This window comes from Pteronotus mesoamericanus, unplaced genomic scaffold (assembly GCF_021234165.1).
Source record: "Pteronotus mesoamericanus isolate MK-2021 breed Mesoamerican mustached bat unplaced genomic scaffold, CSHL_Meso_final contig_347, whole genome shotgun sequence".
Classification (NCBI taxonomy): Eukaryota; Metazoa; Chordata; class Mammalia; order Chiroptera; family Mormoopidae; genus Pteronotus; species Pteronotus mesoamericanus.
The window spans coordinates 14081148-14096707 of record NW_026555137.1 but is presented as its reverse complement, the minus strand read 5'-3'; the positions used below and the strand labels follow the sequence as shown (position 1 = coordinate 14096707).

At 37.7% G+C, this 15560-nt stretch overlaps 1 protein-coding gene across 8 annotated transcripts in view; it reads right to left on the bottom strand.

Moving 5' to 3' along the window:
* The window catches only part of CEP170 (centrosomal protein 170), a 99160-nt gene that overhangs the window by 20906 nt on the left and 62694 nt on the right, over positions 1–15560 (bottom strand). For all 8 annotated transcript variants that reach the window (XM_054576694.1, XM_054576697.1, XM_054576698.1 and 5 more), the window contains 3 exons: positions 10949–11098; positions 8145–8271; positions 4211–6034 (listed from right to left, as the gene is read on the bottom strand). In XM_054576694.1, the coding sequence (XP_054432669.1) occupies positions 4211–6034; positions 8145–8271; positions 10949–11098 (2101 nt within the window). The remainder of the gene's footprint in view (positions 1–4210; positions 6035–8144; positions 8272–10948; positions 11099–15560) is intronic.

Sequence of the window (15560 nt, the reverse complement as noted above, 5' to 3'; positions counted from 1 at the left end):
AATAGCAGCTATCCATTTTATTGGAAGGAAATCCCAATGCCTGCTTATTTCAGAGAATTTTAGAACAGACTGACCTTAGACATTAAGATAGTCTATATTCTTCAAACTATGGAGAAGAAACAGACCCAGAGAGGTCTTGCCTGGCTTCACTCAAAGTTGAAGCCAGATCTACTGACTCCCAGAGTTCAAAACTCATTCCTTACTATTCCAATTGCTTTACAAGTAAAAGTTAGAAACTCTCTTATTTTTTTTTTTTACATTTCCAGTTTGATTATTTTTTTAAAGGCATCCTCAGTTTATCAGAGAATGATAGATTTTCTGATCTCTATCTTTGCTAAAAAAAAAAAATGTTACTTCCTCCTCTTCAGTCTTATTCTGCTTAGGTAAAATCATGCAGAGAATTAAATATAATTTATATCATTAGGCTTATTTGATATATCGGCACTACTAAGGCATTGCAGAGAAATCATTAAATTGAAAATGTATATTGAGGTATTTGAAATGCCGATCTCTGACAGGTTTCTTGGTTGCTGTGATACTGAATAGCACGTATAATAAAATGAGATAGTGTTCTAAGATGGATTAATTGATTTCAGAGCTAACCTGAAATTTTGATCAGTTACATTAATTATAAACTTATTTGGGTTATAAAATTATGCAACACTCCCTCTTGTGGAAGTAATAAACTATATTCACTATAAAAACATACCATGAAATCTAGAGAAGTAAAGAACGAAAAAGGGGTTATAAGGGTCTTTTATCTGTGACTGCTCCAGTTTCTTTTACTGTTACTGAAACTCTGTTGGCTTTAAAACACATCCACATTTACAGATGTAGCAGAAGCATTCAGACAACAAACAACGCATCTTCATATTTTATGTAAGAATATTTTTGTGGGAATTTAAACCACAAACACATTTTACATGTGTATTTATGAGCACGTAGCAAGGCAGTAACATCCTTTAAGGAAAAGAATCCCTGACAATGTTCTTATAGTGGTCTTTGACATGGAAGAAGAAATAAATTAAGCCATGCATGGCCAACATTAAATTTCTACCCTCTATAAATTTTGAGGACTAGAATAAAAAGGGGAAAGCAAAAAGTCTAAAAAAATTCTAACAGTGTTAACATGATGTCTTTATTTTCTACCATGTGCACTTATAATGAAAACCAACTACTTTATTTTGACAGTTCAGGGTACTTAGTTTTAAATATACCTTATTTAAAATAGACCTGGATATTTCTATATTCTTGATATTAAAGGACCATTGAAGGAATTTGGGGGGGAAAGCTTGTTAAACTAAATGTAAATTACATCAGAAATAAAGAGGTATTAAAGGATCTTTACTCTTAATTTTGCTTAATCAGAAATTCCCATTCCTCTATTTTTATTATATACATTTCTTTGAAAAACTTTTTTAGGCATAACCTAAAATATAAAATTTGAATTACTACAAAGTGATTTTTACATGTGCCATTATGGGCAATATCACACAGGTTCTAGGTTCAGATATTTCAAAGATCTTTAAAATTTATAGTGTGCACAGCAACACTGATCTGTATGGCTTCACATTCTTTTAAATCATATTTCAAAGCTAAGAATTTTATTTTCTTTTTCTATTCATGACATGATTATCTTTCATAGAAATAGCATAATATCAAAGATACCTCAATTAGCAATATAAAAAAAATGTTTGTTTTGTGTGTGTGTGTGTGTGTGTGTGTGTGTGTGTGTGTTTACTACCTACCCCGTGCCCCATGTAGCTATAACGTTTTCATATATTACCACTGACTGAAATATGCTGGCCACTGTCTTTCTAGATAAAATGTCATAAATGGACATTGTGAGAGAGTCTGGATATACAATCCTGGGTCATAATGTGGCTTTAGGCTCATCAGGAGGAACATGAACTTGGTAAAACATCAGAATGACAAAGGTTATAGTGAATAACACCAAGGCCCGTGTACTGTATACTGGCCTTACGTGCACTCCTGACGGTAATCCAAGCATCTAGCAGTCTTCGGGTGGCCTGTGTGCAAGGAGACAGAGACTGTTTCTCAGAGCTGGACTAGATGTGGTGGAAGAAGCAAAAAGCTGGGAATTAAAAGCCCTGGATTCTCATCCTGTTCCCTGCCTCAGCTGTGTGACCAGGGCAGGCGATTTCATCTCTTGGCCTTAGCTATTAGCTACTTAAACTGAAGAAAACTTCTAGCTGTTAAATTCCATGATTTTTATGATCTAATGTACTGCTATTATGTACGAAGGTGGCCAAAATCACGTACCTCAGTCTGCCCTAAAGAATTTCAGTAACGAATTCAAGGCACTTTTTGGACATAGAAAAATTGCACGTTTGCCAAGTTCCACAGTCAAAGAAACCAAAAACAAAGCTTATCTTTAAAGACACGCATATAATATGGCATTTTATAGCTATTTCTTAGACTTGCTGAAGTAATCACATTTGGTTTGCTTCGCAAACAAGCCCCTCATAGTAAACACTGAGGAATAACACCGAATCACTCATGTGCTAAAAGCTGAACAACAGGACAGAAGGAAGAGTTGTTCCAAGCCACTTGGTGAGGTAGAGCGTTTATGTTAGAGCCTATGTTATGTTACCGCTTGTGTTAAGACTGGAGAGGCCTTAAACATTTTTATAAACTCATAGAGACGAGGTGACGAAATACACAATGTGACAGAGAAATTCTATCAGAGCACACAGCAGAGAAAGCAGCACAAAGGAAATGTGAATTGAAGACGTAGCGCCATAAGGAATGACAGAATAACACTGAGTAAACATAAACTGAGAGATAGCAGTAGTTCATTTTCAAATACTTGGCAATAACTCTATGACCCACCAACCAAAGTTTGCGGCATAAAAACAAGATGCAGGTAATAAGGAAAATGCACCTATTGTTTTTGGAATCATGATCGTCTGTTATGTGTCTTCAGCCTACACACATTCCTACCACAGGTACGACCACCGTCACCATACCCACCGACCCGGACAGAGATGGAAATGTGAATAGAGTGGAGGAACCAGCAGTGGAGAGAGAAGAGGAGGAACAAAAAGTGAAAAAAGTAACATACACAAAGCGCTGTTAGTTTTGGGTCTTGCAGGCTACGTTGTGGCAGGTGTGAAAATAAAAAGACAAGACCAGAGGCCGACTTTCCCTTCATCCTCACTCGGGGCCTGGGCTCACCGAGATGCCTGCTGCCTGAGGGTGATAAACGTTCAAGGTTGTAACCGCGGGTTTCCCCGCACTGGCCTTTCCAGCCACACCCACACAGGAGGCTGATTATGAGGTCGTGAGGCCCTGTCCACAGGATATACACAAACATCTGTCTCGGTACCCAAGGGGTCACATGTGTGTTCATGGGCCTCAGCGCTCAATATGAAGTATATAAACAGACGAATATGCCAGAGGCAGTTAAAATCTGGGGGGGAGTAAGTCGTGTACAGAAAGATTACAGGCAATGACAGCTAATTACTACACTTAAATGATATAAGGGTGCTTCATGAGCGGATGCTCATAAGCTGTTAAATTTCTATAGCCCAGTTTGACCCATGTGCTCAGCGACTGCCTCACGAACCCATCTTCTTCCACTGAAATAGATCAAGGATTAGTTTCACTTGCCCCAACCATCAACAGGTCTAACTCTTAAAGGTGTGCAAGACAAGACCACATACCGAAGTAAGGTGTATAAGACATGTCAAAAATAAGTAAAAAGGGTGAAATATTGATCCTTTCATTTAGCTCTGAAAGGAGTAATAAAAGGTACACTGCTTTTCTTCAGATCCATAAGGGCTTTGAACTAGGTGAGGATATTTGAAAGTTAGACACATGCTTTCAGGAGCAAAAAGTTAATTCCTATTATCTAAACCAGATTGTAATTCTTAATCTGATTTTGACACACAAATCCAGATAGCTCACCAACTAGACAATTAAATCTCCTATATCAGTTCAGTATACCTCTAATTTTGAAATCACTATTTTACTCCAGGATATTAAGGGGAAGTGTATATAACGTCTGAATTTTCTATTTATTAAGCTAAATGAAATAATTTTTATAGGAGAAAATCCTTTATAGAGTAATTTTTCTGTTGAATATTTTGAGAAGCAATACTGGAGATTTAATTTATTTTTTAAAAAAAGGAATCCCAAAATATAAAATAAATATGCTAATATTATAAAAAGTCTGGATCCAATTTACCTGAAGGAGAGCCATGCGTTGAGGTCATACTTTTGACCTTGGAGTCTGAGAGTCGAGAGATGCTGTTGGCTCTAATTCTAGGAGAAAATTTATCTGAAGGTACTAATCTGGCCCCACTTCGAACGATGGCTTCTGCGGTCCGTGAAGAGGCACTACTTCTAGAGATGGTCGCTTCGGAGTCACTGCGCGCTGACAACGAGCCCAGCCGCGTTCTCCGAGGCTGGGCCAACAGATCTATCCTAGAGATGTTACGCCTTCCTGTGGGAGGTTTTGACGTTGAACTTGTTGTGGACACCTCAGAAGCAACAGATGCTTTGTCAGCATCAGCAAGTTCACTATCTGAAGCTTCACCAAGTCGCGCTCGGCGCAAGAGGGAAGTCCTGGTAGGTCGTGGCCTTGGAAGAGTGGTGGATTTACTGGATGAACCAGGTGCTACAGGAGAAGTCTTAGACTTGGTCACCTTACTTCCATCCAGTTTGGAATGTGCATGCTCATCAGCTGAGGTAAGTGGAGTCCTTCCATGAGGTTTACAAGAGTATGTTTCCTGATCAGATGACAGAATGTCAGAGATAGCAGAATGAGGTACACTAGAGGTTTGGTCATCGTCAGTTAAATCCACCGAAGGCTGTCTTATTCTTCCGCTGGACTGTACGAATTTACGACCATCTGCTCTTGAACCTAGATCTGTGGAACGGCTTTTTGTTTTCTTTTCCATTTTCTCCCTAGCACCAGAAGATGACTTTGCAGCATCTTTGGAAGGAGAACCTGAAGAACACCTATCTTTATAGAGACTGGTGAAGCTCTTTCGCTTTTGGGTTGACTTCCTTTCAGTCTCCCCCGTGACCAGGCTGATTGTACTAGCTGTGTCCACATCAGATTCTGGTGAAATAGAGTTGTCTCTGTTATAACTGGGAGTATCTGGGCCTTCATCAGTTTTATTGTCTTCACGCAGTTTAGCTTCTAGAAAAGCCATCACTGCCTCTGTGTCTTTAAGAATAAGAGTTGTGTCCATACTGGAATCAGTTTCCATAGAGTCGCTTCTTTCACGTGTTCTGCCGGCGGATGTCAATGCCAAAGAAGGGGGTGTAGATGAAGTCTGCTTATTTATATGGGGAATGAGTTCTATGGGGATGTTCGGGCTGGGTTTTTCTATAGTGAAGCTTCCTTGTCGCACTAATGACTTGGAGGATTCCTTCTTGTCCCCTCCCTTTGAAGTGTGGCTTTTCAGAATTTCCTCGGCTTTCCTTCGCTTGCCCTCGCTTTGTATCACCCTTTCTCCTTTGCTTGCAGAATGTCCTGGAATTTTTTCTGGGGGTTGTGACTCCTGTTTGAAAGATTCCTCCCTACTTCTCTCTACCTGACCTGAGGCATTTTTTGAAGATAATTTAGTAGGTGTCCACTGTTCCTTTGGTTCTTGTTGCTGAAGTTTAGCTAATGTTTGCTTTACCAAAGAAGCTTCCTTATCAGCTTCACCTTTCTCCTTCCCCGGGGAAGAGCTGCCTGCCTGCAGCGGGGCTTTACCGTCTCCACCAGTTTTAAGAGTCTCCCCGTTCACCGCCCTGTTTGGTTTCGTCAAGGCTCTGTCAGCATCTTGTTTGTCTTTCTGGTATACCTGCGTGGGGGCTTCCTTCTCCTGAAGCTCTGTGTCTTGCTTTTCTCCTATCTCTGACCTCTGGCTCATAACTTTTGCTCTGGAGCTCTCCAGCGACTTCTCCTCATTTGGAAGCTGGGGGAGGGTCCGTCTCCTTCTCTCTCCCTGACTGGCCAAGGAACTGGCCGAGACAGTGCTTCGCATGGAAATGCCAGATTCGCTGATATCTGTGTCTGCGAAATAAAACCACAAAGAAAAAATCAGGGCAAAAAGGAAGCATAAAATGAATACCATATTACACTAGGTTTTGAAGTGCAAGGTAAGACATGACTTAAGTATAAAATGAAACTTGGACTAAATAAGCCAGCATTGTGACAGAGCAGTTTAAAAAGCAAGAACAATGCCAAGTGCACAAATGGGCAGACTGCTGACAGGGCAGCCAGGAGAGTAAACCACATGGGATGAAAGTTAGCGTCATCTGATCTGAAACCTCCATCTGTTGCATCTTTTTCTGTTAATGTGTTTTATGGAAGTTCACTGTGCTCATTCTCGCTTTTGTGACTTATCCCATCGTCCAAGTTTTGCTCACGACAACGGACGCTAACTACCGTGTTGCAGAATTGCAGAGAGTGCCTAAAAAACAGTTTATTTGCCATATTTTCAATTACACAGTAAGCGCCTAGTTTTTAATAATCATTACTATCGACCTGAAAGAATAAGTTGGAGTTCTAAGTAAAATGGAAAACGTAGGACTTCAATAGGGTGTGAAATAAAAATAAAATTCAAAGCCGATTTAAAGAACTTTTTAAACTGTAAGTATGAAAAAAGGTGATAGGACTTGTCAGAGTTTTACAAACAGAGGGGTTTTAGATTATGGCTGTCTGGTGCATCAAGGTCACTTAATACATGACCACTTCCTGTTTTTCAAGTAAGTAGAAGCCAGTGAGAAAATATATACATTAATTTTTCCATGTGAGAGAATTTGAGAATACTTAAGGAGGATTTTCCTGAGTAAATGGAATGTGTTTCTGAGAAAAGGGATACATCTTTCAGAGAAATATAATTAACATATAAAGGATCCTGATTTTTTGAAAATTGGGGAAAAGATGCTAGATATAGCTTCGATAGGCCTTTTTTTCCTTTACAGTTCTTAAAGTTTAGTATTTAAATTTCATAGCAATACAAGGAATATGATGCAAGAAAATACTAAACTTACTGATTTAACTTTAATTTAGCAATTAAGCATGTGTTATTTTGTTATGGCTTATTTCCTTGCTACTTGAAGCTTCTAAAATGTACTAGCTAGTTTATGTTTCTTGTATTTTTCTAGCATTTCTCACACTGGAGAAATGTTTAAAAAGAACACTTTAGATGTAAGATGTAAATTTATCAGTAAATTTAGAACGAGAAGCAGGAGCGAGATAATGAAGACCCAAGTGGTCTGTTTCTTGTAGTGAGGATAGAATTTTGCTCTCCAGAGCTAATATTTAAATATTTCATAGTGGTTTCTTTTTGTAAATGTATGTAGCTCCTCTGTGTGGTCCCTGTTTCCCAAACACGAACTGCTTTCTGTGAAACAAGCTGCCAATCACTGTCTTTCCAAAGATGTTTGGTAAAACTATCGATTGCTTCCATGATTTCCGACTGGTAAATGATACAGCTTTTTCTAAGCCCACTGTTGCGTATCTTGCTCAGATAATTGCTCACCAGTGTTCCCGAAATTCCTAAGCTGGATTTGTGGGGAGCCACAAGTCAGAGACAAAATAAATTTCTATTTCCGTTTCTAAAGACAACAAAATGAAGACTATACATAAAAAGCCACAGGCAAATTCTCCTTCAGCGGTTTTGTAAAATTAAGAACATAATTAACTGAATCTAATAATATCATTAGAGGCATAAAATTTGTTTTCTTGAAAGAAACTGTATTTCAGTTCACAGAAGTATAATTAAAAGGTAATAAAAATCACATGACATAGATTCAAAAGATGTAGTAAGTAAATTATGTATTAATTCTTTTTTAATTGATATATGGCACAAAAAGTAGCATTTACATATTTGTTGTATTAACGAAGGGGATAATTTGGAATTGTGTTAGTCTTTTTAAACTTTCGTGTTACATAAGTTTGTGTATATTATGTGCTTCGTCTATAAATTATCTCTTTATCATCAGAGTTAATTTTAATGATTTCCACATTAGTGAAATTAAAATTATATATGTAATATAAGCACGATCATGTCTGAAAATGCTTATCTAGGTTTAATTTACTTCTCACTATATAGATTTAGCTTGTTATAAATAACATATGTACTATTCACACAGATGCACACACACAAAGAAAATACCGTTCTCTAAAGAAGCAGGTACAGACAATTCCATTAGCCTTTCTTCTTGGTCATGCCTTGTATGGTTAGCAGCCAAACTGGCCCACTGTGAAACCCAGCGCTTGCTGCCAGATGAAGGTGGGACTTCCTGAAGAAGAAAAATAACAAAATAACAGTCTGGCCAAATCTGATTCTCATGAAAGATAATTCCAGTTAGTCACATTAACCTGTCATACAAAGCAATATTTACAACTTGTATTCTTATATTATCATTTATTAAATTTCCTTGTATATGATGAAATGGATATTCTCTAGTTACCCCTTTTAACTACAACATTTTATTATTACTGTGAATGTAGTATAATTCAACTTATTAAAGACTAACAGTGATACTAAAATAAACTCTTGGAGCTAAAATGTACTGGTCTAGGTAAACTTGGGTGTGTTATCACAGCTTTGTGGCGATGACAACAGAGTTAGTTCTACTCCATTCTGCAGAAGAGGGAGTCTAGTCTAAAGATCTATGCGTAAGTTCTTCTCTAGCCCGCTAATTGTTCCTAGGAATCAGAGCATTCCAGAGTCTCAAGGAGTATGAACTCTGCCAGGCCATGCCTTCAGGGATTTCAAAACCAAACCCAGTGCTCAACACTTCTTTCTATATAACCCTTTAGTATTTTCAGAAAGAGCTAGAAATCACTTAACCTTTAAGAACTTTTCTATAACCAATCTGAATCTATACCTTGCCCATGTCTAGATCTATCCTTAAGGCAAGTATTCTTTGAACCCTTAGAGTCAAATGTGAAGTGGAATTTAATTTGTGATATGGATCCGAAGACTTACGGACTTATTAGGTAATTCTGAAGACCAGAGCCATCTAGGCATTTAATATGGAAGAGCTAGGGAGTGTAGAAAAAAATGGTTTCCCATTAAAAATCCAAGCCAAGGCTTAAATACTGAAATTGAAATGACAACTAAGGTGTAGAAAGCTATGCCTGAAAATTTATTTTGAATTATTCAAAACAATAGTCCATGAGAAGTGCCAGGTTTACTGCATTACTGATGACAGGCTAGAAACTGCTAAAGTAAATATTTCCTATAGACTGATACTTTACGATTTCTAAAGTAATAAGTTAAAATAGTAAATAATACATAACACCCATACAGTGAAGTCTGAGGAATTCTTGCCAAATCCTTGAATTCCCGCTCAAGATTCTGTGGTAACTGCCTATGACTCTGGCACGGAAGGCAGTACCTCAGCCATTTACACCACGCCAAGAATACCCAGAACAGAGTGGGTTTCAGAGGCACATGCTCATGTAGAACCATTCTGCAAAAACTGTCTCAATGGCCTTTTTAGGTGACTCCTTCAAAGGTAGGGTCATCTTGGGGCTACATACAAATTTTACTTGGCATGGGCTGAGGGGACAGAGGAAAGAAGAGAGAGTCTATTTAAGTTCACATTTACCAGAATCCTTCCTTGATGAATCAGAAAACCAAAACATTGCTTCAGATAAGTACTGCTCACTTTCAATAAGTAAATTAAGGATCTTATAACACAGAATAAAAATTCTCCAAGATCAAGGGAGGGAAGAAAAAGCAATAAGGTACAGTAATTGCTTTGATATTTTTCAGGAAATGGCAAACCATAAAGGGGCAATTTTAACATATAAGTAGGTATATTTACCTGTCTATAAAAATATCTTATTTATACTTCATACAAATGGAACTATTTATATTTTGTTTTATTTATACCTTAAGATTTTATTTCTCTTATTCACCATTTGTGTATTTTAAATGAACTCATTTTCTAAGAGGCACTATAGCATAATGAGTAAGAGAACAAGTTAAGAAATCAAGGCTGCTTAAAGTTCAAACTCGACCTCCACAAGGCACTAGTTTTAAGACCATGATCAACTTAATTACTACATACTTCCATTTCTTTCTTTGTAAAACAGTACACAGAAAGCTTCCATTGAATGTTAGCTCTTATTATCTGAATAAATTATATAATTAATTAATACTTCTCAGTTGCATGCATTTTTTCATTTCTTTTTGACACATCAGTGTGGAATGACATTCTAAGATCATTTCCAATAAAGGACTGAACACTTAAGTGCATAAATCTCAGTCAATTACCATGCTGGGTGTTTTATATACCTCACTGAACTCTCTGTAAACAGGTTTTATTAAAAATACCATTTGCAATGATGAGAAAACTGAAGACAAGAAAGGGGAAGTGGCTAAGTCGAAAGCATGTTGCTAGATGTGGCAGTTCTGGGATTTGAACTCAGGTCTTTCTAGCTCTATCATGCCACATTGAGTCTAAACTACCTTAACCAAGCCATCCTTAGTTAATTTCACATCATTCCAATTACATCCCAGCTGTGCTGCAATGGCACTGCTTAGGGTTTATAACTCGGATCTATCAGGTACTACCTTGCATGTGTTTCCTGGCATGGTAAGTCTTTCCATTCTACATACATGACCTCCTAGAAAGTATAAGCAGTGTATGTTTTTGTTTTCTCTCACAATGCCAATTAAAGCAGCGAGCACAGAGCTCATTAACTGCTTACTAAAAGTTAACATTTTCTCCCTCACTGACAAAAGAATATTAATTTGAAAGAACACGGTAACAAAAACTGAAATGGGATTACTGCAGAATTGCTCTAGGCTTTCATGAGAAACAAATAATTACTGAGAATTTGGTTTTCAGAGCAGAAGTACTTTACAAGGGGACAGATCAATAATTTCCAAGAACGTAATTACAAATGACAGACATGTACATCCGCGCGTGCGCAGAGTTAAGCACGAGGGGAGACGGATACCTCGGAGTTGCGGAGGCCAGGCGCGCTCAGTGGCTTTCGTTCCTCCATTACTACTGCGGCAGAACTGAGGGCCCAGTCTTTTATCAGATCTTTATGTTTTTCATTGATAATAGGCCTATTATAATCCTGATTGTCATCTACTCCGAACACCTAGGAGGAGAAATCATTTTACAAGGGAAAAGTCAGATTAACATGTGAGTGTTATCGGTAATTTCAGTGGCAAATAAAAATATTCTAAATTGATTTCAATAAGGAGAGAAAACCTGTTTAATGACAAGGGACCCTCCAAATGGAGAGGAAAACAGGACAGTGGCAGCTCATGGAAATGTAACTGTCCTTTGTTAATAGTTGGCAAATGCACTGTTTGGTAATAAGAAATATTCAGGACATTATATTTCATTTGTTAAAAGATGTCAGTCATGTTAAACACTGAAATAATGCAGAGTAAAAAAGTGTACCACTTGAGCTTGTTTTCAGTTTGTCTTTGTTCTATTATTTTTGAGAAGCACGTTGGGAAACTATAAATGCATGAAGGATTTTATGTGTTCCTTCCCTAACGAATGTTTAACATTTACATATACGAGTTAAATTTATACGTATATATTAAGTTCACATATAACAGATTTCATTGTATGAACTTTATATTGGGTACAGGATAATTCTCAAACTATGTTCACCTGAAAATAACTCAAAGCCTTCATTTGAAGTGCAGGTTTCTGGTCTCACACAGGTTGGTACTTTGAATAAGCAGATGTGTATGGTGGACACTTTGGAAATATTCTAAATACAGAGACCAACAATCATGTGCGTTTAAGGGCAGGACCTGAGTCTTACTCATTTCCTGGTTCATAACACGCCCTGATTTTGCTATATAAAAGGCTGAAGAAAGGTTAACTACATAAACATGAACATTCCGTAGTCTCTACTTTGCTGTCAATGCTTATGAGTTACAGGTATTAGTTGTGACTCTAATTATTACAATCGAGAAAAATATTGTGTTTGAATTAGCACTTTGTAAAACGGAGTTTTAGAACATAACCAAAGAGACTTCATTTTGTATAAAAGGAGAAAATACCTGTGTTTAAGCTATTTTCTAGAAAAGTTTGTAATGATCATACTTCTATCTGATAAATTCTGAATTCCACATTTAGTAAGGCAAACAACAGACCTGGGAATTTTGCCACTAGATGGCCTTATTACTTAATATTTAATCGTCTCTTAAACCACTCAGGAATATACAAATTTAAGAGCAAATTGTATATAATTAAATTTAAAGCAAATAGGAATTTTGATGACACATAGAAGCACAATATAAAGAAGGGACAAGCCTGCTTCCTTTTGCTAAACATTAGACTGAGTAAGTTTAACAACTACAAGCAGTAAAAACACCAGGTATACTTTGCTATGGGCTCTGCCTTGAGCCCCACTTGAACAAAAGGCAAATTAGAGCTGCTCAAGTTATTAGTAACCATCTTAAAATTCAAAAGTTTTCTAACGCAAGTCATTAAACTCCACATTGACTGATTTATCTCCTTATTTTTATAATAACTACTAGGAAGAAAATCTAATTCAAGTTTGGCAGTAGAAGATAAAAATAACCGCATGTAATGACTACTTGCATGTTGTATCTCTTTGACATGTTAATTTACAAGTTACCTGCAGTGATTTTCTGATTTGCTGATACTTAATTCTAATCATACTTACAGGGACTTCCAAACCTTGACTTTCTCAAACATGAAAGCACCAGCAGTTTCTAATAAAATATAGTAAGTCTCTCTAAATCACTTCTGCCGTTATTTTGAAAGGATAACAAAAGGCATAAACACAAGTAGTAATGCTTTCGGAAGGGGAGCTGAAGTTGTATGGAGAGGGTACTCAGGAGATGTCCTACAGATTTCCTTTAAAGCATCAGAGATAACTATACATGTATCTGCCAGAGCAGTAACATTTGTTTATTTTCCAGACAAGTGATGGAGCCTAAAGTACCACTACATGGAGAAAGAAGCCTTCAGAATTCATTCCTGTATTTTTGATAGTGCTTTGAAAAATTAATGAGAGCAATGACTAGCTCAGCTTGAAATCTGTATCATCATTTTTGTGTTTAGGTACAAAAACATCCACTTGTGACAACTTTCATGTGAAAACAAAGAGGATATAAAAAACTTCTTATACTGTCTACATAGTCTGAAGGTATACTTTTCACATTTTAAAAAGTACATATAGTCTGCCATACGATCTAATAGTTAAACAGAACCTGCGAGTTGCTCAAAGCAGGGGCCAAGTTTGCCACATTTTCTCTTCTCTTTTCCTCCTAGAATTTGTACCCAGGTGATTTCACCCACACCCACGGGCTTCCTTTCAGTTTCCAGCTACAGACAACTGTTCACCTGCCTGTCACCTCTCCTCCTAGATGGCTCAGAGGTATTTCCAGTGCAGGGTTCACACAGAGCCATGACTCTCTCCTCTTCTCCGCTCTGACTGCTATCAAATCCCCGACTTGCTATGGGTTACAATGTCTGGGGTTTTCCTTCAGCTGGGGACTTATCTGTAGGCCACAGTATCTGTGGGTTCTATATCCATGAATTCGACCAACCAAAAATTGAATTTTTTTTTTCCTTGGTAAAAGGTTACATTGCTGACCTGTATTATATAGTCGGGCATATGGTAACTGTGTCTATGCTGGACAGGTATGGACATTTTTTTCTTGTCATTAAGCAATATAGTATAACAACTATACTACATAGTATTTACATTATATTCGGTACTATGAGTAATCTAGAAATAATTTAAAGTATATGGGAGGATGGGTATAGGTTATATGCAAATACTATGCAATTTATATAAGGGACTTGAGCATCCTTCGATTTGGTAACTGCAAAGGGTCCTGGAACCAGGCTGCGGATATCAAGAGATGACTGTTTATGACAGTCCTTGCTCTCAAGGAGCTTAGGTCTAATATAGAAGCTTGGAGAGAGAGAGAGAGAGAGAGAGAGAGGGAGAGAGAGAGAGAGTCACCTGACCCATACAGAGGTGCTCTGTCGTCAAAACAAAATTTCTATAAGAACCAGACTATATTTTTAGATTTTAAACTTAAAAAACCTAAATATTCTTCAGATGATAAAGAATGAGTATGTATAAAACAAACCAAGCCCATGAAACGTGTGACTCTGATTTTTTCACTGGCATATCATCAGCATAGTCATTATTATTTAAAAGCTCAGACTGTTCAGAAAATGCCCCCAGTTTCTAATTCTGAAACTGGAGGGTTGGAGAGGAGAGAACAGTGGTATATCCAACTGAAAAACACTGGGTCGACTTTCCCCAGGGGGCGTGGGGTAAGCTTCACACCTCCTGAATGCTTGTAAAGGGAGTTCAGACTACACTGGATAACATCAAATAGGGAGGCATGCTTACTGAGGCAAGCGGTAGAGATCAGTGTGCAGAGGGGTAGAGGGGGGAAGACTGGTCCCTAAATATGATCTCTACCACGTCAGACCCATAGCAGAGGCTCCCATGGCCTCTATAAATCAATCGACACATAATTACTTTAAAAACTATGCAAAATTCTAGCCACTAACAGCAGGAAACAAAATCAGGATGATTTAATAGGGAAGAATGTTTTTAAATTTGCAATCTCCCATGCAATTCTAACTTCATTTAAAATCCTTAAAAATTCAGTGGAATAAGTGGTTCTGAATGCTTTACACAGGATTTGTATAACGTGTATAATCAACTTTTCAGTTTAAAATTTAGACAAAATTGTTAGAAGAACAAAAGCTCAGAATGAAGGCAGGAGAGACATTTTATAATTTATCACGGTACACAAATGTTCATAGAAGAATGTTCCTCACAATAGTTAGAAGGTGGAAACAACACCAATGGTAATCAATGGACGAGTGAATAAATGAATCCACACAATGATCATTATTCAGTCATAAAACACATGCAGTACTTATACATGCTACATCATGGATAAAACCTTGAAAATATGTTGAGCGCAAGTAGCCAGTCACAAAAGGCCCCATATTGAATGAGTCTCTTTCTATGAAATGTCCAGAATAAGCAAACCCTTCGACGCGGAAAGTAGATCAGGCATTGCCAGGGGCTGAGGGAGAGAGACGTGGGAGGCGACTGCTGAACGGGTGTGAGGTTTCTTTTTGGGGGATTAAAAATGTCCTGGAATTAGATACTGCTGATGATTGCACACCTTTGTGAATGTATGAAAAGTCACTGAATTATAGACTTAAATGGCTAAAAGGGTGAATGTTATATGAATTTTACCTCCATTTTTTTTTTTTTTAAAAAAGGCACCATCTGCCTTTACTTTTCCTTTTTACCTGCATCCAAAGGTTTGCCCTCTCCCTGCGTCCTGAGCCCACCCGCTCCTTAGGCCGGTTACATCCAGTCTCTTCCGGTCCCATCGCTGTTCAGCGTTGCTTTTCTTTAGACCCTTCTTCCGTATCTTCCCATTATACTCAAGTCTACTCTAATGTTTCTGGAGTTAAAATGTCCAAATTCGCCCCTCCTCATGGCTCATCTCCCGTCACGTGGCCCTTTCACCCCTAAATCTGGCAACTCATCTATGACCGTCTTACCCTTCCCTCACCAAGAA